This window comes from Triplophysa rosa, linkage group LG20 (assembly GCF_024868665.1).
Source record: "Triplophysa rosa linkage group LG20, Trosa_1v2, whole genome shotgun sequence".
Lineage (NCBI taxonomy): Eukaryota > Metazoa > Chordata > Actinopteri > Cypriniformes > Nemacheilidae > Triplophysa > Triplophysa rosa.
Genome location: NC_079909.1, coordinates 18,728,693 through 18,753,566, shown reverse-complemented (window position 1 = coordinate 18,753,566; position 24,874 = coordinate 18,728,693). Strand labels below are relative to the sequence as shown.

Below are 24,874 nucleotides of genomic sequence, written 5' to 3'. Positions count from 1 at the left end.
GTGCTGAAAGGTGAGGCTGTGGACTGAGACGGCTACGAGCGTTGAAAAATCTAAATCCCACATCTCTTGCTCCCTTTGGCCATCTGTAACGTGGCTCAAACAGAACTCAAACTCAGTCTTGCATACCTGCCATGGCAGCACCGTAAGAACACTCAGTCTGTCTTTATATTGGATCGGCTTCGGGAACATTTCCCCCCCTGAAATAAACCTGCTGATGTTGGTTCTACTTTAGCGCTACTAAGCAGAGATTGTGATTTATATTTGTAGAAATAATACGGCCGTTGTGCTACATGAGAACAAACACAAGCACCTTAAACTGTTTTTCATTTCACTTGTGAAATGTCCCGTTTACTGGTAATCGATTTCCGGTTAGTTTGAATGCGTTTGATTCCCTTTCCTATTTTTATTCAACAAATTTAATTGTTCTTGATAGTTTATTAATTCCTTTGGGTACAAACTCAAAAAAGTTGGCGTATTTGATGAATTTCTCTTTCTGTACAGGCTTCTTGCCAGGACTGCAGTGCACTCACAGCGAGGAACGATGGTTTAAATCCAGAGAAGCCAAGAGTGACGGTTCTGATCATAAATTTTGATTATTGTGACGTGCTACAGATACATGTGTCGCATCCACAGGCCGCTTGCGATGGCCATCGCAGATAAGAAACCGCTCAGGTGTGTTGGGATGTCCATGAGAAACCTCATCTCGTGTGTTGACACTGTCTCGCTCGCTCACCGAGCCTCGCTTCCATATCACGGAGGCAGGGCAACCATGTCCAAACTAGAGATACCAGCATGCAGTCTGAGTGCAGGTGGATGGATTTCGGTTTGTGAGTTGATGGATTAACCATAGGTCTGTTTAGGGCTGTATTCTCTTTTATTATGGTTTTGGTATTCGTGACCTCTTTTTTTTGAGAGTCTCTACACCTGTGTCCTCTGTCTGATTTCTGGCTGAATGGAAAGCAACTCTATAGTTTTAGTAATTGCATCATCTCTGAGATATGTGGATACAAATTTAGATTCTTGATGGCGGGGGGAGCTTGCATCAGTCTAGAAGGCCTTATATATCACTTTATGATGGTTGAAATCCTCAGCGATTCATGATAAAACAATACCTTACGTTAAGGCTCTGCTCCAACGTGAAGATTCATGTTGGTTTTTAGTGGGGAAGGGGAGTTTTTTTTTATTTAATTGTGCATTAAGTAGCCTAACTTTGGGCTTGGCATTATTGGCACTTATTTGTCTTAAACAACAACAGCTGCTTTGTTTGTTCATACAGTATGTTGAGTATAAAAATACTTCGCATTTCTTTAGATGTAATCTTTTGAACGGTTAATTCTTGTGTGTGGTAAGGGCAAGTTCACCTAAAATAATCACAATTTATTCCTACGTTATTCCGAACCCTTATGACCTTATTGCTAATTATTGCACGCCTCATTGGAATGCTTGATTCTGATTGGCCAGTCGCGACATTTGCAGGTTCATTATTCCCAGATAACAATCTCTCAAAACTAATAGCACACGGTAACCTGGATGCAGCAAATCATTTTGACAGGTTTTTTTTTGACAAATTAAATATAAATATGTCTTTTAATAACATATATGACGTTATATTTACAAATGATTAAACCAAATTGCCTGTTCATTACATTTGAATGTCGTTTCTTACCTTAAAACCCGAAACTAATCTACTGGAAGGTCTGCGTTCGGTAAAAATGGTAAAAAAGCCATACAATAGCTTTGTGAGGGGCAGGCTGAAACTTCATTTCATCACATTTGGTTGATGCTTGTTTGACAAAGCATATACAAACAAAACTGCAAAGTTTTTTTCCATTTTGTGTAGTTTGACAGGCTGTGATCATTCAGACAGTCTTTAAAGATTAAAGTGATTAAAGGGTTTCATGCTATCTTCTTATGTCATGCATGCTGACTTCTTTACACTGTTAAACGTGCTGGCTTCTCATGCTTAACATGGTCAACTTGTTAAAAAACGAGTTGGACGTATGACGTGGTATTTCTGTACTTGATACACTCCAACTGGTTTCGGAAAGTTTTTTCCTATTCTGGATCCCTGTGTCGTGTGATGCTGTGTTGCTTGCCCGTGCTGCAGTTCCATCCCACTCTCCCCACTAGTTCCACATCTAGCTGCTCGTGTTTTTCCGGAAATAATCGTACAGCTGTTTCTCTCTTTTATAAATTTGATCCAACTAAATACTCTTCGTAGATACGAGGTATATAATACTGTATAGGCACTCAAGACTAAGAAACTGCCTGTGATACGCAATCTTTAAAATGTCTCTGTTGGAAAGAAAAAAGACCAAAGGATTTGGGAAAAACAAAGGTGAGCAAATATTTTCTCATGTTGGGTCAACTATCTCTTGGGGATTTTGCTAAATTCACTGTAATGATCATCAGTATGCAATATAAGCTATTTCAATTGATCAATTTAGGTGTGTTATGATATTGTTTGAAGTGTAGTTTTACTGTTTAGAGACATTTATCAAACCACCTTGAATCTTTTACTACGGCAGCCTCACATGAATCAAAAGAAGAATAAACTTTGGTATGTGAAATACTTACGTTGGTCTGTGCCACTAGGGAGAGCCAAGACAACTTGACATCTATTGAGCTAGTTGAGCCCGGTTGATTCTAGTAAATCCATAAAAAAAGTATGCTAGCCTGATGAATACTAGACACAAGCTTCTGCGCTAGGTACCACAATAACATCGTGGTGAGGGCCTGGTAAGACTGTTGCACAACCTTTGATGCTTTGAGGAGGGGGTACAGCAACTGTCATCACAAACAAGAAACATGTGTCTCGTTTGTGTAACTTGTTTTCTTTTAATATGAGAAGTATGTTGGTGGAGATCTACGAGTTTTGAAGAAGGCCTGGGAGCAGAGAGGAGCGCTTTACGCCTAGCATGTTTGCACGTCTGTCTTACTCTTGGAATCTTCTTTAGAGAACGTTTTCTGCAGACGCATCACCTGCTGACTATAAAGCAGTACTAGCACATGAATAGCCTACATGCATTTGCAAGACGCGTCTATCCAAAGCGTGTTCCTTGAGAATTGAACCCATTATCTTGATAAGGCTGACCAGACAAATTCTACATTTCTATTAATAATTCTATACAATTTTTGGAATTCAATAATTCATAATAAAAGCCATAAAATAACCATTTTGGTTTCCAACAGCACCATTTACTTAAAGGTTTGCTACAGGAAAAATCTCTTTTTTTAGAATCTAAAGAACTTTTTACTCTACAGTGAACCTTTGGTGCCACAGAAAGGTTCTTTGGATGTAAAGCGTTCAGCTAAAAATGATTCTTCTATGGCATCACAAAGCACTTTTTTAAGAGTATAGCTTTGCCACAATAAACATGCATCATTGTTGGTATCGATACTGTATCTAAAAACTATTACACCAACCATTGACATTCACTGTTATGTCTTGGTCTAATCATACAAATGTCCCCATGAAGAGTTCAGAGACCAAAGTCATATTAAAAGTAGCTGAAAGGCTAAAGCCTCCGATCTTTGAGTTCCTTTATTGAATTGTAGGTTGATAATTATGTTACGTCCCTGGAAAGGCCTTTCCAAATATTAAATTACGGTGTGGTATTTTCCATCAAAGAGGCGGTGACAGGGCCATTCTGTTGACAGGATTAGATTTCTTATAGTGAAATCTCCCTCAAGCACATTATAGATCTATTCTCATACACGCCGATTCTTCCACATTCAAGCATTGTGTCCTACATATTTTCCTCAAATAGCCGCCGGAGAGATTATTATTATTATTACTACGATCAAATGCAGGTTGTCCTTGCTTTGGTATGGTATAGAGTCACCTTTAGACATTCTTGTTTTTGCACGCATATTTTTTTAAAAAGCAAGTTGCACAAATCAACAGTGAATAGAAACACTTGTGTTTTGGACTTCAATATCTCTGATTCCACAAATACAGGATGTGCTGGATATTCTGAGGATTTTTTCACAATTCCTCCAGCCTGCATCCACAGATATGCCGCCTCCTTTAATTTCCCGGTGCACGATAAAAAACAAACCCACTTCTGTTCTAAGCACCTCTTCCCGTTCCTCAATGTGCCTTATTAGTAACATACTTCAGTATTGCCAAACTTTAGCAAGCAGACTAATGTTCAGTGTTACTCTGAAAAAGTAATTAACTACTAGTTACTAATTACATATTCAATAGTGTAATTAGATTACTGGAAAAATGACGCTATCCAAAAAGTATTTCATTCCTTATTACTACTGTAATTACTATATCCTACATCAACCTTGATTTTGTTAAGTGATTCAAGAATAGACATGAAACGGCTCTTTTAAGTCATTCAAATAAATAATATAAAACTAAATAAAGTAGTATTATTAACTGACCAAAGTATTACAAATGTGAGAGTTATACATTAAAGCACAGATTTTAAAGTTAGACTTGGAATTTTGATGTCAATTCCACTATTGCACACACATATATTACACAAAGTATTTAGTTTAATTACATCAGAAGTAACTGTAATTAAACTACAGAAAAAATTGAGTAATCCCTTACTTTACTTTTTCAAAGGAAAAGTAATACATTTACAGTAACTAATTACTTAGTAACTAGTTACACCCAACACTGCTAATGTTTGGCTGAGACTGTACAATTTCATGGTGGGTTTGTTTTGGACCATATGCATAATGTGCTGGGTTTGTAACAACTGAAAAAAGCAAGATGTGATTTAATGACATGTAAAACATAAATTAAAGGTGAAATTGTAGAATTAGATTTATAATTTTAAAGTTTTACTTAATTAATATTGCATATAGGAATTTATAGTCTGTTTAATATTTGACCTGTGTTTCTCTCTCCTTTATCTTAAATGTGTGCTTTCACTGTGCGTGCGTGCGCGTCTGTGTGTGTGCGTGCTTGTGTGTGTGTGCGCGCTTGTGTGTGTGTGCGCGTGTGTGTATGTGCTTGTCTGTGTGCGCGTGCACATCTGTGTGTGTGCGTGCGCGTGCTTGTCTGTGTGTGCGTGTGTGCGTGCGCGCTTGTGTGTGTGTGCGCGTGTGTGTATGTGCTTGTCTTTGTGCGCGTGCACATCTGTGTGTGTGCGTGCGCATCTGTGCGTGCTTGTCTGTGTGTGCGCGCTTGTGTGTGTGTGCGCGTGCGTGTATGTGCTTGTCTGTGTGCGCGTGCACATCTGTGTGTGTGCGTGCGCATCTGTGCGTGCTTGTCTGTGTGTGTGTGTGTGTGTGTGTGTGCGTGTGTGTGTGCGTGCGTGCGCGCTTGTGTGTGTGTGCGCGTGTGTATGTGCTTGTCTGTGTGCGCGTACACGTCTGTGTGTCTGCGCGGCTGTGTGTGTCTCTATGTCTATATGTGTTAGTACGTGTGCATATTGTCTGTGTGGAGTGTTTTGTATGTGGGTATGTCTGTCTTCTGTGTTTTCACCTTTTTCTTGTTTTCACCGGTATAACTTTAATTGTTTTGCTTATAGTCAATATGTCTCATGTACAGCTGCTTTGTAACAATGAAAATAGTAGAAAGCGCTATATACTGTAAATAAAGTTGTGTTGAAATTGTGAAAGAACCCGGAGGGTGTAATCTACCTGTCTCACAGTTACAAAACAGACCTGTATGGTATTGCGTGGTGTCTGATAACAAGGGTAGTAAAGAATCAGCTGGGCAGTTCTCTCCAAAATATATCTTAATAAATTCATGCACATAATGGACCTGTATCATATCCCACAAAAGTAATATTCAATTTTGAGTTGGATGCAAAAATAAGGCGGACCTTCAAAATGTGTGGAAAATGCTCCGCTTATTACAAGCTACCGGGCACGGGTTTAGGAAAGTCATCGCTGGGGCGGCTTTGTTGAAGCACCGAACCACATTCACGCGTGTCCAACATCCTTCATTCCTGCCATTATTCCATGAATAGTTTCTATAAATATTTATTGTTCTTGGCGTGATGGCACGACTCTCTGGGTGCAGTGGAAACCGTGTCACTGGGCAGCTGTGTGCCGGATTGGTACGACCAGGGCAAACGTGTTTGTGTGTGACTAATGCCGTGATATTATAATGACCGTGTAGATGGCATTGCTCTTTTAGACTGAAAGACAGCGTTAAACCCAACTTTACAAAGTGTCGATATTTCTGCACAACTTGAATTCTTACTGTATGTTAAATTGTAAAATAATGTCTACATGATGAAGTTTAGTTCAGTAAGAAACAGCACAAGGATGTCAGTCTTTGACACAGCATATATTTCAATTTAACATACATTCATATGAAATATAGTCCTCTTCAGTGTATAATTCTTTACAAATCTATGTTTCTTTAAAAGCGTACTGGATAGCAATTTGTACTAAAGATAAGCTCGGATTTACGGTATTGTAAATATTCACCATAAATAACTCGCTTGGTCTGGCTAACGGTGCAGGGAATGCTTGGAGATTTGTTTTTTTGTGATACGAAAGGAAAAGTGCTAGTGTTATTGTGCACAGAATCCATGATCCAAGCACCCCGAGTCGATCTGTGGGTCAACAATTTATGTCAAATTTTTTACCCCAAATGCATGATTATAACTCGTTGGGTGTCTGTCTGCATCAATAGTTGGTCACCTAATTGATGCTGTTTTCAGTCCCCATCTTGTTCGGAGTTGGTTTACATCCCTGGAAAAGCAGGGGGGCTTTAATACTTGTATACAGAAGACCAAAGCTGTACATTATTGGTGAGTGATTCTTGAATTCAAGCAGCATCACAGCTATATAGGAACGAATGGCCATATTTAACATTCTACTTGGTAAAGCAGATGTACACCTGGACTCCATTCCAACGTGTAATGTTCCATATTTCTGTAAGTCCAATGTCCATCGTTCAAGATGAAACCCTTTAAGCAGCATTAACAATGGAAAGGTGTTGGGAAGCGACGTCCCGACCGTGACCTTTCACCATATTCATGTGCCCCTAATCCGTCTGGGTCAATGTCTGTTAATAACCTCGTTCCCACTGGCACTCTGCGCGGTGCATGTCACATTAAAAAATTCACTCTCTATTTCAGTTCAATAAGTTAAAAAAAAAATATATAAAAATAAGAGAGCGACCACATTTAAACAAAAATGCACGAGGAGAAAACGGGAGAGAAAAATACTCTCAATGGGGAACCCCTATATTTTAAAGTGTCTCATGTATGACATGTTCCTCTATCATTGTTTGAAATGCTCGGGAATGTCCGTGTCTTCCCTTTTCTTGTATGTGTCTAGGAAGCGATTGGGAAGGAGGAGGCCATCTCCGAACGTTCTGACGATGGATCACCGACACGTGTGCATCTCGACCATCTTGCGACACTGTTTGCACTTGACGTAGCAGCACCAGTGGAACTTGCAGCTACAGCGGTCCACCACCTCCACCTCCTCCGTGTGGAACCCTCGACCGCAGCACATGAGCTCACAGCCGTCGATGGCCTTAGAGGTCTTGTTGCAAAAGCGTCCCGTGGTTCCCATTATCCCCGGCGTTCTGGGGTCGTGATCGCAGAAGTCGGGGCTCGGGTCCAGGTACACCAGATCTTCATCTGTGTGGGGCTTGAACTGTGAGTTCCGTGGAACCAGGACCTTGGTGGTACCGATTTTGCGCAGCTCCACCTCTGTCGCGCCGTCAAATTTCTCCTTGATGTCGTTGCCCACCTTGCGGAACGGCGGCATGGCTTTCCAGCAGGTCTTCACCTCGCAGGAGCCCGACACGCCATGGCATTTGCATTCCACCCTCATGTGATTCAGAATTGCCTTGGGGTGGTAAAGGTAACATTGTCAATCGGATACTGTTGGGTAATGTTTATTAAAAAATGTTTGTAATATGATTTCTCTTACTTTTCTCCCCGCTTCGTTGTTATGTAGATTCATCAGGGCACGGTTGGATGACTGTCCTTTACTTCTTTCTCTGACGTCCACAAAGGACTGAGAAAAAGCAACTCCATAGGCGATGTTGTCAGAGCATCCTGACCACTGGAAACCTATTGAAAGATTTGAGAAGTTATTTTTCTGTTTGCTTGTCATTTACTCACTTTCATGTCATTCAAAAGCTGTCTGAATTCTGCAGAACACAAAAGACGATGTTTTGAAGATCGTTGGGAACCAAATATCATTGGCCCTCATTGACTTTCATTGTGAAGACACAAAACCACAAAGACATTTCTCAAAATATCTTCTTTTGTGATATAGATATTATAGATTTTGAACACCTGGAGAGTGAATACATGATGACAGAATTAAAATTTTTGGACGAACCATCCCTTTACCAGGTTTCTGTGCAATATACTTTGCAGACTGGGTGTTTTAAGGGTGTGCCATCTGAAGCACAGACTACAATTACTCAATCCAAACCAGACGTACCTTCTGGACTGACACCGTGCACGTTGCGGTCACATCCGCACTTATCCAGCTCCCCGCTGCTGCAGGCCCTGGTCACAGCGAACGCTACGCTAGCAGCTGATATGGCGTACACAAAGGCAGCTTCCCTAGTACCTGTGACCAAAATAATCATTAACAATCCACACATCTTCATATCCGAATGTTCATGTTCAAACAAGCGGCTAGTTACCCTGAGTGACCACTTTGCCAAACACAGGAACGGTCTCTAGCGTGGAGCAGTTCCATCTTCTGTTGCGGAATTGAAACTGGCACTCGTCGATGGCGAGCTGGGCGCCCCTGCGGACGGCGTCCATCACCTCCACATTGCGCTTGCAGATCTGAACCTGCCGCTGTATGAGCCCCCGGAGCTTCTCGCACGTTTCCTCGTCGGAGATGCTGCCCACCGACGACAGCTTGGCCAGGTATCTTGAAACCAGGAGAGAAATGATCAATGCACGTACATGGTCACGTTAAATACACAACTAGTGTTCACAATCTAGAGTTTTATTTCTGTTTTGTATCTACAAGCTGAATGTTTCTGGAAGCGATTAGCGCGCTGTTTGAAGAAAGTGGTCAACCAGCGCATCATTCCACAGGTTCGGCGACCCCACAGAGCGCTGTTTGTTTAAGGGACTCCAAAGCAGTCATGTAAACGCCGTGGCGTTCCTGGAAAGCTGTGCTAGATGAGGTAAGGGGGATGTTGAGAGAGACGGATAGATTATCTTCCCACATCACCTCCAGGGCCGTGGGGTCGGGGCAAGCACTCCGAGATGTGAGGGATGGAGGGTAACACTTTGAAGGGTCCAGCTCTTTAAAAATAGGTCTCGCCAGCTCGCAAACAACACGCTGAGATCGAAAACAGTTTATTAAGGTACAGTCAGTTACCATCAAGGACGGCAGGAGATCAAAGTCGCGTGCGGTTGAGGAGTGGGCGGATGACTTTGGTGGCTTGCGTGCAGGTGCTGTTTACAGGCTCAGTCACGGATGGATTTGCGGTCAGTCAGTTGCCTTTTGTTTCTAAATGTCTTTTTGTGGGGCGATGAGTAATTTAATCGTACGAGTATAACGGTGAAAAGACCTCGAGATGGCTTTGAAGGTGCGCTGTTCTGTAAATACTTAATTAAGTGTAAAGGAAGAACAAGGGATCGCACGGTTTATTGACTCGGATCCTGTCTTGCGACTGGTCCGCTGGTCGACGTTGTCACGAAACCTCCGGCACGTTATTGCATGTATTTATAGTAGTGTCTTGAGGTCTGTTTTGTTTCAAGGGCTCATCTTAACATCGCCGTACGCTCTTTACATGCTTGTACCCCTGCGGAGTTAAAAACGGCACATGTTAAATCCTGGCGGCCGGCAGCGACACTTCCTCTCTCTCTGCTGTTGACAAGAGCTGATTTGGTGGGGCAGATAAGAAACAAACACCTCCTTGTCCACAAGACCCTCATCTCTCCTCTCATGAGCTTTGATAACCTTGATCCAAAACCGCCTGTCTGACCGGCACGACAACGGTGACATCACAGGCCTGATGCGCACACGTACGTTTTAGTTTTCTGTGAGATTATTTGGCTCATGGCGGAGTACGTTTTTTTCCCATCATGTTAAGCATCTGTTGCGTGGTTTTGCGTGCATGTTTACAGCTTTTGTTTGTTTAAATTACTTGGGAGATCCTGACCTGATAATGAATCTGGCAGCTAAATGGTTTCAGAGGACTGCTCTTTCAAGGATTTGGGATGGGATATATCTGTGCCAGATGCTCTCAGAGGACAAACACCTGTAGAAAATTTGTTTTGAAACGTTTTTGTCTGGGAAAATGATAATTTCAGACCTTGAGTGAACGTGGGTCATTTTGTTTTCATTTCTATCACCCTTTCTGTTTTCGACTCGCAAAACTAAGATTAGAGAAACGGCGAGAGCTGGCGACGGCTAGAAAAGAATAGCGGCCGCTCTTCCTGGGAGGTTTTTGCTTTAGCTTTCCACCTGGAGCCTTCTTTTTATGTCATGTTTGTGTTGAATTACACTGCCCGGGCCTCCGAGCGCTGTTGGCTCCAGATGGCTTAGCCGAGCGCGACTTAGCACGCAAGACTTTCATACAAGAGAAGTCGGGGGAGAATGAGAACATGTGTACAGATGCCAGGCTGTATACATCTCTAACCGTATAAACAAACTATGAGCTGCGAAAGAACCGAGAATATACGTGTTCGCGGACGTCCACGTAAAACTTAAAAGATTCATTTTCTCTCCACATCTTTCTTTTTCGGGTTTATTGAATAATCAGGCTATGGCTGTTGACCTTTCCTGTACTGAAGAAAAAAAAATTGGTGAAGGTAAATAGCAGACCTGTCCAAGCTACTGACAGCAAATAAACATACTGTGCGTGCTTCGGTGTCCAAGAGTCACAATCTTGTGATGTTTATAACAATATTTGATATTTACATATTTGTCAACTGTGCGTCACAGCACTCATGTCTGTGTATTAAGAACTTTTTCTTTGACAAATTTAGATTTGAACTACGGGGCGTTCGAGGAAATTGATGCATTTTGGTATTTCACACGTATTTTCATTTTTACAGTCATTAAATAATTTAAAGTCACTGTGTGTTCTTTTGGCAACACAGTTTTTTAGTATTGTTTAACCGTTGTATATTTTATTAATAGTTTTATACAATAACAAAGCTTTTTTATTGTGTTTCATAACTTTGAGATGACCATGAAAGTTGTGTTATTGCATGGTAAACGGTGACTAGTATAATTCTTTTAAATTTCTCCGTTTGTGTCCCTAGAAAAACAAAAATCATGCAGGTTTGGAACAACACGAGAGTACGTAAAATCATACTTTTTAACTTTTTCTGTTCATAAATCTCAAGCATTGCTTTTTGATCATTGCTACTGTTACTTTCTAACTCCATAGACATTGTAACATCTTGCACAAAGGGCCCAAATGTCACTCAAGCACTCATCACAGAACGCCTGTGTTCTGAAACAAACGTGTCGTCCTTACACAACTTCTCAGTACCACAGTGACTCACTGGTGCTAAGAATTCTTGAGAAAATCTGGAGCACAGTCCAGAGAGCAGCATCTACACAAACCTATGGCATCTGTCTTTAACTCTAGAGGGCAGTGTTATCTCGTGTATCTATATCATCAATAATCCAATAGATTAGTAATGCAATTAAAAAAGTAACTGAAGTGAACGTGGTTAATCATTTCTTATATCATATGGGATTCATTTGATGTGGAAATCATGATAGCATTGCTGAAGAGAGCAGCAGTGCTTGTTGCCAATATTTGTTTGTTAAACTTGCTTCCAAAAGTTCAAGCAGGTTAAGTATGTAGGCTGTTACGTACATTGAATGTTTTAGTGAAAGATACGTAGTTTATACTAAAAATGTTGACTTTGAACATCTAGACGTTGCCCCAGCGGTCCGCTAATGTCCTGTGTTGCAGTTATTCTCGGCCATGTTGCTGGAGGACCAGTTTTGGATATCTCTGTTAAATTGTTAAATACAGTTTTTATGATTGGTAAGGCATTCAAATTGGGGACTGTTGGGGGTTCTCCAATTTTTTCTCCGGGATTAAGAATCACTAATACCTATTTGACTACAAAATTCAACAAGATGAGTATATGTTTAGTATATTTTATAATTTGTGTATATTTAAGCTTGGAATGGATTATTTAGATGAAGAATGGATGTTCGGTTTAGGACATTTGAGACACGTTTTAATCTGAATGCTGGAACGCAAATAAAAAGGATTGAAGAGAGGCCAATGGGAATACACTTGTGTACAGTACAAAATAGACAATGAGGAATACAACAGAATGTTTACTTCCGGGTGTGTAAAACGGGGCAGAGTTGCAGTATTTCAGCCCTTGCAGAGGATTTATTTGTAGAAACTTGAGCAAAGGCTGTTTGATAACCAGATGGGCCATGAAAGCAATACAAATCTGAGAAACTCATCTGCACATTATAGTTGAATGTTTTGGAGACTAATGTGTGCACAAGCCCCATCAGACTAACTCTCTCTCTCTTTATTTGCGAGTCAAACATGACTACAAGAACATGACTTTGGCATCTAGATTGGAGTAAACAATTGTCTGTTCCGTTCTTTCATGTGAATGTTTTCAAACATTTGCTTTATTAAAAGGCTGAACTACTGTTTTATTGTATTAGTGTTGTAATAGGAAGCTATATGACTGGAGGTGTGTGACAACAGGTTTTACAACTTCATTTCCCTTCGTCGCTCGGCGCCATGTATTTCGTGTTAGGGGATTCTCTCTTCTCATGTTGCTCAGCTGTGAACTATTTATTGACCGTCCTGTTCAAACGTTCGAAACACTATTCTTTCCATCCGATGCTAAATGTAATACCGTATCACTTGTAGATATGTGACCACAGAGCTTTGTGTTATATTACTGTAATATTTGTGAGTGATTTGTGACAAAGATTTGCCACATTAGTGCATGGCCTGTGCACTTCTGTGACCTGAGCACATAAACCATTTCAGATGGTTGATCAAATGTTTCACCTGTCTTGATCTTTATCTGAAGTAAATAAACTTGTAAGCTTGAAGAACAGTTTGACAGACAGACAAAGAACTGTCAGGAACAGATTTCTGAACCATTTGGGTTTTTTTGCTGAATATAGTGATTCATTGTTGACATTTTAACACAAAGCAACCCAAAGTGATGAATAAAATATTAAACAGCAGCGTAGTCATCTGTCAGTGTTGCGAGCTTATATTTGCGTGAATAAGCGCGTGCTGTTGATGGAGATTTGAAGACGCGCAGGTGGAACAGAGCTGCGCTCGTGACCTGCACCTGCGCACCTCAAACCCTCACACAGGTGCTGATGGACAAGCTCAGGTATAATACACGAACACATCTCACAACTAAAAAGGCTTGAGCTGCATTTCAAAACACTTCATTACGGCTGTTGAGTAAAGAGTGAACGTTTACAGCATCAATTTGATTACGTCTGTTACTTAATTTAATTGATCTGATTCGCTCGATGAACGAGTATCAGGCTGTATTTAAATTCACACGTTAAATGAAATGTTTTGTAGTGACTGAGAAGAAAAAAATGTTTAAACATTATAGGCTACATGGAAGTTATTAAATTGCACACAGTTATCAACAAGCTTCTATAAAAGATAATAAACAAATGCAAGACGAAACGAGTTGTGTACTTATTCTTAGGTTTAATCTGCGTTTATTTTGAAACGAATAAAAAAACACAAATAGGCCTAGTACGTTTATTTACGACAAGACATAAGGAACAGGTTTTATCTCGTCTCAGGTTAAGATCGAATAACTAAACATGTTTCTAAACATGCGATACACAAAACTGGCAACGAATTTTTAAACTCACTTTTTATATTGTAAACTAAGACTTATAAGCAGTAAAATAAGCAAAGGAAGAAGTTTTATAAAAGAACATTTATTCCGATATGATGATGCTTTTCATCCTTATCATACAACGAATTTATTCCGATGTTTGTATTAGCCTATAATACAGCAGATGTAAATAATTCGTGTAAATTCGAGTCCAGCAGGCCATTTCTTTCGCCTTTTATTATCAGGACAATAACGGGTTCAATTCGCCTGGATTTGACGTTTTTATTTTAAGTTTTCATTTCGGCACTATTCTGAAAATCCATTCTTTAAGAATAAAAAGATCCCATAATGCTTTTAAAATTCATTTATTTATGCATGTAGCATTGCTTTGTTTCCAGTTTTCATTTACCTACATCTTTTTTTTTAAAAGACACTTACTTTTATACTACCTCTTAAAACAAACTTTTTTTCTTTACATTTATCTTTCGTCTACACCTTGAGTCGATATGAAAAGATATGACCACAGACTTAATCCCTTTTTTAACCTTGAATGAACATATTCATAATTTGTTTGAATTGCTTGGGGCCACAGAGCTTCAAACCCACGTGCTCATACAGAACGTTCACATTTTCTGTTTGACAAAGCAATCTTGTCTAATGTCTATTTGGCTACCTGCTAATACCTGTCCTGAGATGGCAATGGAATAGTGTACAGAATCCTGTCAGAATGATCATATTTTGTAGACAGGCAGGAGGTTTTACTTTAGTGTATAGCGTGTCTCTACATGCAGGAGACCTGTTACCACACCTTTAGTTAAAAACACTCTTCCATCGAAAAGTCAACTGCATCTGGATAGATTAAATGCTGTCGTTTTTGCCCTGGGGATACAGATAAATATAATCCCAAACACATAGAAATGCGTACATAGAAACTAAATCTTGATTTGTATGTTGATTTGACAACTACAATGTTGATTTTGGATTACAATCGGTGCATTAAGTGTTCATGGCTTGTTGCAAACTACTTTCTTTATTTCATTATTTATACACCCCACTTTAGTGCATTGAATATAATGTCCACTGCTGTCATACCTATGCATTGCTCTCCGTGCAGGCTGTGCGTAACGAGCGCAAAGCGCAGCTGTGCACAACTGAAAAGGTGGCTGACAGTCTTGATTTCACTCCCTAAGTTTCATTTTCTCATATTCTGTATCAGACATAAACAAATATACATTTGCGTAATCTAACGCTTATTTACTATTACACAAACCTCTCATGCGAAGTGTCCAGTCCTCTGCACCCCATGCTTTTTGCTTTAATTCGTCCACGTTAAAGAATCGATGTCCATGCACAGATTTGACAAGCTTTTAAGAACGTTTACTAATTTAGTTTAGTCACATTTTTGATTGTCAAGTCAACCAGGAACATTTATTTTTACCAGTCAGGGAGTCTAAATTATGGCTGTTTAAAAGTTTAACTCAACCAGACAGCATTTGACATTTTCTCTCGGGAACTGACTGACTTTAACTAGTCATAACATACAACACAGAAGTCATAATATCACACGAATTAAAAGTTTGTGCACTTACAGCCAGTTGCTTGCGTTGGCAGAGAAGAGCGCTAGAAAGAGCATAAGCAGCGACCTTTTCAAATACCCCGATGTCATCTTGAGAGCAGGGGATAAAAATCAGGTAAAGGTTGGTGATATAAAATCCCCAGGGGTTTACCAGGGCGCTGCGCTGTTGGCTGCTGAAAGTCGCATGGGTCGATCCCTCAAAAAGCGATTAATCCATCATTGCGCATCCACTCGGTTAATATGCAGGTTTGTCTGTATAAACAGTTCTTGCCTCCTCAAATAAACAAACGCAAGAGCTCAGCGCAGAGCTGGCCACAACCTCACACATGCAAAAGCTATCCTCTTGTGCGATCAAAGCGCATGCAAAGCTTTCCACGGTCCACTTTTGCGCATCATCAGGTAGAGACGAACGCAGCCTGTAAAGTGACTTTAAACCACAGTCCAGTCCAGTTATTCATCTAAAGCTGAAGTGAAACTCAGTTTGATGACCCCAGCAGATGCCACTCTGAATCCAGCCTGAGACTGAATGCTGGATGTACTGACTCCTGAAGGGTTTGGTAGGGGCGGCGCGAAATTTGGGGGAGGTTTTGATGTGTGGGAAAGGAGATAAAGGCGTGTTTAGTGCATATATATTTTTTTCTTGCTCTTGGCTGCCAAGCATTTTCGTAAGAGTTCTCCAAAGGCACTCAATACGGCAGCTATTCACCGTGGCTGAGGTATAACCGCTTATACTTTTTGGCAAGGTGTTTTTCCCTTGGCCTCAGTGCACCCACACGCAAGTACTTTGTGGTTAAGATGCTATTTTAAGGCTGTCTCGTATTCTGACAGCTTTGTACAAAAATAGACTAGACATTTATTATTATTGCTATTAGCATCGCGTATTATTATTTAAAATGGCCATACAGCCTATAATTGGTATGTGACATGCGTTTAAGTGACACCGTTTCAGTGAGAGGGTGTGGATTTCACATGTCACTCTTGAGTGTCTCTGGAAATCTTTTGAGTGTTGCTTCTGACTTCTTGTTTATGTGCCAAGCTTAATACGTTTACATGGACAAAATAAATGATGGTTTGTGCATGTGGATTTGAGGTGAAAGTAAAGCACAAACAAGTCACCATTAGTGAACTGTCACTCAAAACAGTTATATTCGCCAGAAAACAATTTTGTTCACAAATTATGTGTGATTGTTTTTATCTCACAAGTTTAATAGAAAGTCAAAGTGGTTGGTCGGGTCACTCAGACACCTCGCTGACCAACAGAGGGGGAAAGTGAGTAACAGTATTCGATATTTGAAGACTGTTGTCTGAATTTCACCAACCTATTCAAAATCCACATCACTCCTGAACCAAATCTATGCCCTCATCCTAACCATCCTTTCTTTTTGGCACTTTTTCTGACATGCGCAGAGCGGAATGGAGGGGAATGAGTGGGGTTGGAAGATGCTGTGGCCAGACTTGAACTCGTAACTTCCACATAAGCTCCACAGCTCAATGTTGTCCGTCCAAAACAAGCTTTGTGTTAAATGTCAGTGCAGGAATGGCTAAATGCCGTTAACCAGAAAATCTTATCATACTAGTTAGTTGTGCCAAGAACAAATTTGTAAAAAAAAAACAATTCCCCCAACAGAGCTTTAATGTTGAGATTGATGAGCGCAATGTTATGAAATACTGATTTGTAATCAAATATTAAGCTACATTCTTTAACTATATAACAAATGGTGTTAAGTGAGGATTTGGCTGATATTCTATTTATATATTTGCCTCACATACAGTTTACTCTATCAAATAAAGTATATGATTTGTGCAATATCGTTTTTCTTCACTTATTATTCGTGGGTCATGGGGGCATAAATGGCACGTTTCAAATCAAAACGACAACTTAAAGGTACATTTTTTGGAGGATCTATTGACAGAAATGCTCTTCTCTATAGAACTATGTCTTCAGAGGTGTATAAAGATCTTTTATGACCTTAGAATGAGTTATCTACATACACCGCGGGTCCCCTTGCATAGAATTCGCCGTGTTGTTTCTACAGAAGCCCTAAATGGACAAACTGCTACAGAGCGCGTTTCCCAAATACGTTATCTCCTTCGGCAAAGAAGTGAAAACGTGACGACATCTTAGTCCTGTGTCAGCCACCGCAGTGCTTCGAAAGGGAAGGGATGGAGTGAGCCGTTGGTTGCAATTCACAACATCACCGCTAGATGCCGCTAAATTTCATACACCGGACCTATAAATGGTTTAACTGAGTTCCTGAGCATATTCACATTCCTGTTAAATTTGAGGCTTGTAATCCCGTATAGAAGGTTCAGATTTTGGAGTACAAGGCACACTTGCCACCAGTTCGGTCCAGTTCTGCCTTTTATGTGGTGATTTACTGCGTTTTGGCACATGTGCAGTCCCAGACTCACAAAAGAGGTGTGATCTGTCATTCCCACAGACGCCACCGATGGACAAGGAGAACAAGACTCAATGGAGGCAAGGAGATGAGGTTTGGACTGTGCGCAACCTACGTGACGCGTCCTTTTCTCTCGATTGTTGTGCTCACTGCCTTATTTTCCAGTAGGCAACGCAACCGTTTTGAAACCACAAACAACGCATGTGGATTGACCCGCTCACTCTGGTAAGCACGTGTGTCGGCAAGGCTTTCTGAATGCTGCAACTCTCTTTCCTCCTTTCTTTGGTCTCAAGAGAGTTATGACATTTGTTTGTCACAAATAACACAGCGCAGGTCTTTGATTTCTTCTGCGTAACTGCTATACAAACATGTCTGCGCATGCCTGTGGTGCCTTTTGTGCAATGCCGTACAGTATAATGCCCAGTTTCTCTCATAAAACCTGTTAGACATTTAATTGTACCTCACTGATTTTGTCGTTTGTCCAGCTCGGTTCAGGAACAAGACAACATTGAAGCTCGAGGCACAAGCGTGTGCATGGCTGCATTATGTCCTCGTGTGTGGATAAACAGTCAGTCAATGATGGTGACTTACGACACACCACGCTGAGAAATTAAAGACATGTGCCACCAGTGAATGAATCCATTCTTGTGGCGTGAGGCTGTAGACGTCTGAGTGGGTTCCTCACAGCATGCGCTAAACATGCTAGTGCATAACAGTCATTGAACGGCAGACTGCCATGCTTGTCGTGCATAGCAACACAAGACTCTTGAATAGCATTCGCTGTGAAACACGTCACTCCAAAAGCTTCGTCTGGAACCTTTTTTTTATCGTTTAATTTAATATTTGGTCTGCTTATAATATAAGGAAAAGTTTGATGTCTAAAACAAATGTATTGTTTTATGAATTATGAACACATCTTCTTTTTATAATACTTTAAAATAGATTGGACTAAGAATTGCTTTGTTGCATTTTTACAGTTTTTTAAAGCTGAATGTTTGGTGTTAAAAGGACAGTTTACCCCAAAATGAAAACATTTATTCACCCTCATGTGGTTTAAACCCTATATATGACTTGTTTATTCTGTGGAACACAAAAGAAGATATTTTGAGAAATGTCTCGGTGGTTTTGTGTTTATACAAGGGAAGTCAATGGGGTTCTATGTTGTTTGGTCACCAACATTCTTTAAAATACCTTCTTTTGTGTTTTGGAACGACATGGATGAGTCAATATCTCGTATCTTATTTCTTTTCTTTTTCGTGTCCCATCATGGCAGTGTAAATGTTTGCATGTTCGAAAGTCATGATAATCATATCAAAGATCATATCCGTTTTTTATATTAAGAACCTCTTTGCACAAGTTTATGGTCACCGTAGCCTACATTTGACAAGTAGGGCAGTCGTGTTTGGCTGCGCACATCCATCGAAAGATCCGGGAATGACAGATGAGGAAATGACATCAGGATCTGTTTCCCATCTGCTGAGATCAAAAAAGGACGTGGAGGCGAAGTTAAAATCAGATCCGAGCGCACCGATCTGTTTTCTCTTTGGTGAGTACGTATATTGTTATCTTTTCAGACCAAAGCAAGCTGGCCAGAATTAGGCTGAACTTAGTCGAAACCGACCGGACAGGTTGAGAGGATAAGCAACAGGATCATCCCTGTCTGTGATCAATTAAAGCCAGAATAAATGACTCCTGGGAAAAGGGAAAAGAAAAAGGCTTAGTCACGAAAAGGCGTTCCTTCGCTGACCCGCCCTCCATGGCAACACGGATTGCCACATATATCTGATCACAATGGCGTTTCGAGCTCAAACAGATTTTATACAGCTCGTGCTTGCAGAGCTGTCGCCAAAGCAACGCCGTCCCAGTGGCATGTTAACGGTGCCGTGCTGGACCCCTTTAACATTTACACTGAGCGCCGGGTACCATAAACATTTCCTCTTCGCGTTTCACTCGACAGTGAGTTATGGCCGTATTGCTGCCGAGGGTCCGGCCCCTTTGGAATCGCAAGTGTCATCACGCCGATGACACTGGATCTAATGTAATGATTTAGCACGTATAAACAGCATACAGAAAACATTCACATGAACACTTATGTGTTCGGCAGGCGCTTACATCCAAAGAGGATAGGGAGCAGAGCACAAACAACAGAGAGCTCGTTGTTCATGTTAAAAGATCATTTCAAAGATTTCCAAAAATGTATTTATTTTGTGTTACAATTTAGACTTCTAGAATACTTGAATCTGGTTGGTCATGGCATTTCATTGTCCAGTATTCTCAGAATCTTGACTCTCTTTCTTCTCACTTGATAAAATAAATGAAATCTAAAAACCATTATGTCATGTCTGTCTAGTGAATGATTTGAAACGTTGCTGTGTAATAAGGAACGCACTTTGCACCTGGTTTGGGTTTAATTTTTTTTACGATATCTGGTATCGATCCTGGAAACTTTTCAGTCTCCCTGGAAATCCTGATCAACACGTGTCATGTCAAATGTCGTGAGTGACAGTGTCTCCAGGTTCCTCTATCTCAGATCACAACAGGTTATGTTTGTTCTGCTTCGTCCCCTCGTTTCCCCTTTAAACATAAAACCAGATTCTCAGTCAATACAGCACAAATATTGACTGCACCGTTTGTAATACTGGATTATATTACCGTCAATGCTAGACATGAGATTCAAAGTTTCGTTTTCTGGGTTTGCTATGGTTTTTTGTATCTACATACACTCAGGGCTCATCACACCATCACAATGCTCATGCGCTATCGTAATGACTTTGCTTCATTCACATCGCAGGGTTTTAAAGGTCTGGTCTCTGTTAACAGGTCCACAGAAGCTGTTTATGTGTGGTGAAGCTCTGCTCAAACACTCGAAGCGTTGACCCTGGCCTTGCCCGACACTGAGGCTGTGACTGTGGACTAACATTTACTCTACATGACACGTCCCGCTTGTTTCCGCTTGAGTCAATACAGAAATCCTGACTGCAGTGAGTGTGCGATACATACATGGATCATGGGAAAACAGGACATTATACAGGTCTTTTTTGTCTAAAGGTTTATGCTTGAATTCTTACAAAATTATATTCGTGGACAAATAAGAAAACTCATACTAACCCTTACAAAAACGGCATATTTAAAGGGATAGTTCACCCAAAAATATATTTTTTTGTTATGAATTACTCACGCTCGAGTTGTTCCAAAAATGTGTTTGTTCTCAAAAAGATATCTGGAAGAATGCTTGTAACTAAACAGTTCTTGGCCACCATTGACTACCATAGAATAGTGTTGAACACAAAAGAAGATATTTTGAAGGATGTAGGAAAGCAAACAGTTCTGGGACACGACTACCGCTATCATTTTTCCTACTATGATAGTCAATGGTGGCCAAGAACTGTTTGATTACAAGCATTCTTCTAAATATCTTTCTCTGTGTTCATCGAAACAAAGGAAATGTACACAGATTTAGAACAACTCGATGGTGAGTAAATGATGACAGATTTTGGGGGGATGAACTGTCCCTTTAAGCAAACTTCAGGTACATTTTTAGGTGTTCTTTTTATAGTAAAGGTACTATGTATGTATATTTTAAAATGTACTTTACTACTCTGACAGTACTTGGAAGTAAATTGGCCCACTTTTTAGTGCAGAAAAGTGTACTTTTGCGTATGCTTTAGGTGAAACGGTAGTAGACTTTTAGTACAAAACTAGTTTATAACTATGTATTTATGAACTTTGATCAACTGGATCAATACTTGTAGCATTTTTAAGTTCATTAAAGTATACTCTCAGTAAACTATAGTCAAAGTAGTACTTAGAAAAATGTCAACTTTTTATCAAGTATAACTAAGTACAAGTATATACTTGTAAGTACATACTTAAGTGTAATTTCAAGTGTATTTCTGAGAAGTACGTAAAATGTACGCTGAAAGTATACAGTACATTCTTATTTTTAGTGTAAAAGAAGTATACTAATAGCACACTTGAATAAACTTCTTTTTGTAAGGGTTAAGATTTCTTTACATAATGTCCACATTTGTGCTGTTATAATATTTGGAAAATAGTAGTGAGCAGGTGTGTCTTAATGTGTGACTTTTACTGTATTTTTGTCAGCACGCTGCGAGTCTACATTGATGTCTGTGCTACAGCGCTTGGAGATCTGTCTGAAGATGAAAGCAAGTTGGAGAAACAGAACAAACCCGAGTGAAGGGAATGGAGGTTTGCGGCGCAGAGCAGCTTTAGAAATCAGATCCTCTTAGAAACTGGAGTCATTTCGATGTCTTGGTCTAATCCTGTACTGGCCCAAAACCCTGCTGTGAGAGAGAAAGAGTTACTGAGTAACCCAGTTCACTGCTCATCTCTTACAATCTCTCCAGAACTACTGACCCCCGGCTGCCCTCACCCGCCCTCGGAGGTCACACCCCTCCCTCATGTTATCACTTTCACTCTCACATGCATTCACACACATCATGTATGCTACGGTGCTAAAGAAGGCACATCTAATGTGCTCACAATTATATCAACGTCTGTGCGGTGACTACCCTGTTGGGGTCCAAAAAGTGCCAAAAATGAAATATCACTTTTGTCTCAGATATATCTCCGATAAGACACAAAAGAGTCCGAGAGTGTTTAAGAATGGCCTGAAAACCATTTGAAGAATTGAATGAGAAAGACATTTTTGGGCTTTTGATTGCAGACCATAATTAATATTTGACATTGCTGAGATGTCTTCCGGAACTTTGGAGGTGACGTGAGATTATAAGGGTCTTGTTTTAAAGACAAAGTATGCCTTTCATCTCCATTTAATTGGATTTCTGTCTGGGAAACATCATTGAAATGCAACAAGATTATTTCAGGTAATATTAACTGGATCTTTCATGTGATTTGTCTTAACACAGGTAACCAACTCAAGACCCTACCGAAGGAAGGAACGCTGAAGACCCTTTATTCATTAAGAGGGATGCTACAAGAGGCGGTATGACACCACGTCTTAATCAGTTAGTGTAAGAACAACATGACGAAACGCATTTCATGATGAAAACAATTTCTCCAAGTGTATGTGTTCAGACGGGACAGCCCGTCGTGCTGGGGTTCCGAGCGTGACCACTGGTTTTTGGGGTTTTAGGGCTTCTGTTGACGCCGGGATGGGGGTCGATGGGGGTGTTGCGAGGTTGAACAGCTGAGTTATTTTATTTAGTCTGTATAAAGGCAGCCCAACTGTCATAACAAAGGAGGAGAACAGCGGGGCCCCTCGACAGACAATGAGGAGTCAATGGCTCCAAAGAACATCTCCAACACAGAGCTCTCGTGAAAAGAGACGTCATTTCAATAGGATTGAGGGGACGCACATAACAAAGCTAGAAACAAGCTCAATTGGGGGCATCAATCAGCGCTCTCACACGGGACTCTGCACACCGGCCGATTTGTAGAAATTCAGCGCTTGGTAAAATGGAAACATGATTGATTATTGTGTCCATGTGTGCTGTATAAAGAGACATGAGATGTATAAAAAATGTGGTAACATGGAGATCAAATTCATTCAGCAGGTTGATCTTGCTTCAAAACGTCATCCAGCGTGAGTCTGAATGTCATGGAAAAATAAAGAATGTGATTGTAGTTTCAATCGATCGATCTTTTCCGCTCAAGTTAAGGATCAGAAATGTAATGATTAACAAGTGGCTGTATGTTATCCTCTCTCTTCACGTGGGGGCGTTCTGTTTTCGTGATGTGATTTTAAAAGCAGTATGTGTTTTTCCGGATAAATAGTCAACGCCTTGCACTCGCTGGTCCAAAACCTGTTGCCAGGTTGTTGCTTTCAGGGTTTTGCTAAATTGTTCTTAATAGTGATGTCTCGGTGGTTGCCAGGGCCGTTGCTAAGTGGTTACTTATTCGTCCACACCAAAGTATCTCTTCTGCAGTTTGTCCTCCAAAACCAGGATAGAATCTCACTTTTTCGTAGAGGTTTGGTCATTACCGCGCTAATTTTACCCGAACAATGTTTTGCTGTTGAAAACAATTTTAGTCACATGCAGAAATGTGTAAGAAACAATAGCGCCTTTCAAACACGATGTCAGCAAAGTGCTGTCAAGCAGATGTTCAAACACATTGTCAAATTAATGATTAAGAAAAGCTTTGCTGGCCAGAGCTAGACTCCCATCACTTTCAACACTCCCCCAGGTCTCTATTTCTGCCAGATTCAATGTCATTGGGCGGGCCATATACTGTACATGATTCACTTAAAGTTCACTCATCATTAACATATTCTTGAGGTGCATCTTGTGGTTTTGGTAATTTTAAGTAATTATAATGAAAAAAGTAAACTACTACATTTAAAAGCATGTTAGGTTAACTGATTGTCACCTTGCATTGTATGGATTAAAAATGATTTATGTAAACGTTGTGTGTAAAGGCAATTCGGAAAATGTTACTTAATGTAATTTAGGAACTTTAAGTAGGTTGATTTCCATTGTATTATGTAATTACTGTTCAATTAGAAAAGTGGAGTTTACTACACTGTAAAAAAAAAACACATCATGGTACATTTACAGTAAAAAGCTTTCCTGTGGCTCAGTGGTTAGAGCATGGCGCTAGCAACGCCAAGGTCATGGGTTTGATCCCAGGGGAATGCACATAGTCAGAAACAAATGTATAGTGCCATGCAATGTAAAAGCGTCTGCCAAATGTGTGTCTGTGGTTGCCAGATATTCAATAATGTTACAATGAAGTTGCATAACTATGAAATGCATTACGCTGCTGTCCTTCGGAAACCTTGTATCTCCATATTTCGTGATTTTTTTGTTGCAATAAATCATTATTATTAGTCAACCTTTATGTTTGGCACTGGGTTTTGTGAATATCTAACCAATGAAAGTATTTAATCATTTAAAAAGTACAGTGGTTTTTTTCTATTTCCTGAAAAACAACAAATTTGGACATCCGAGGTTTGGGATAAAGTTTATAGTTATGCATTTGGCAGACTTTTATCCAAATTGCTTTCATCCACCAAAATGCCACTTTATTGAATATATGGCAACCCCAGCTGCCACTTTTAACTGTAAATTCTCCCTGATTTTTTACAGTGTAGTAAAATCCACAGTTCCCGTTCCAAACCTACAGTAATTGAGATGCAGTGTTGCTCGCCAAGTGCATGCCAGCATGGCTGAATTATG

General features: G+C 40.2%; 1 protein-coding gene and 1 long non-coding RNA gene across 3 annotated transcripts; one reads left to right on the top strand and one right to left on the bottom strand.

The window, feature by feature from the left end:
- Positions 1-5,258: 5,258 nt before the first annotated feature.
- wnt4 (wingless-type MMTV integration site family, member 4) lies at positions 5,259-16,105 on the bottom strand. Its single transcript, XM_057362239.1, has 5 exons — positions 15,329-16,105; positions 8,597-8,832; positions 8,389-8,520; positions 7,867-8,009; positions 5,259-7,782 (listed from the first exon to the last, which is right to left on the bottom strand). Exons 1-5 carry the CDS (start codon positions 15,403-15,405, stop codon positions 7,312-7,314), a joined length of 1,059 nt encoding a protein of 352 aa, XP_057218222.1. The 5' UTR covers positions 15,406-16,105; the 3' UTR covers positions 5,259-7,311.
- A 1,398-nt stretch (positions 16,106-17,503) lies between these two features.
- Positions 17,504-24,488, top strand: LOC130570851 (uncharacterized). 2 transcript variants are annotated; one of them, XR_008965024.1, is made up of 5 exons: positions 17,504-17,807; positions 17,880-17,939; positions 18,200-19,260; positions 20,535-20,695; positions 21,819-24,488. It is a non-coding gene; the product is annotated as an uncharacterized LOC130570851 (long non-coding RNA). The 2 variants fall into 2 exon arrangements; XR_008965023.1 differs by having other exon boundaries at positions 17,504-17,939.
- The last annotated feature ends 386 nt before the right edge of the window (positions 24,489-24,874 follow it).

What these genes read in the sequence shown, in the direction of transcription:
- wnt4 (XM_057362239.1), bottom strand. Translation starts at nt 15,405, where the DNA reads ATGACATCGGGGTATTTGAAAAGGTCGCTGCTTATGCTCTTTCTAGCG. An exon ending in GCACGGTGTCAGTCCAGAAG is followed by an intron (nt 8,010 to 8,388) that starts GTACGTCTGGTT and finishes ATCTTTCAATAG; the next exon opens with GTTTCCAGTGGTCAGGATGC. An exon ending in ACAACGAAGCGGGGAGAAAA is followed by an intron (nt 7,783 to 7,866) that starts GTAAGAGAAATC and finishes TACCACCCCAAG; the next exon opens with GCAATTCTGAATCACATGAG.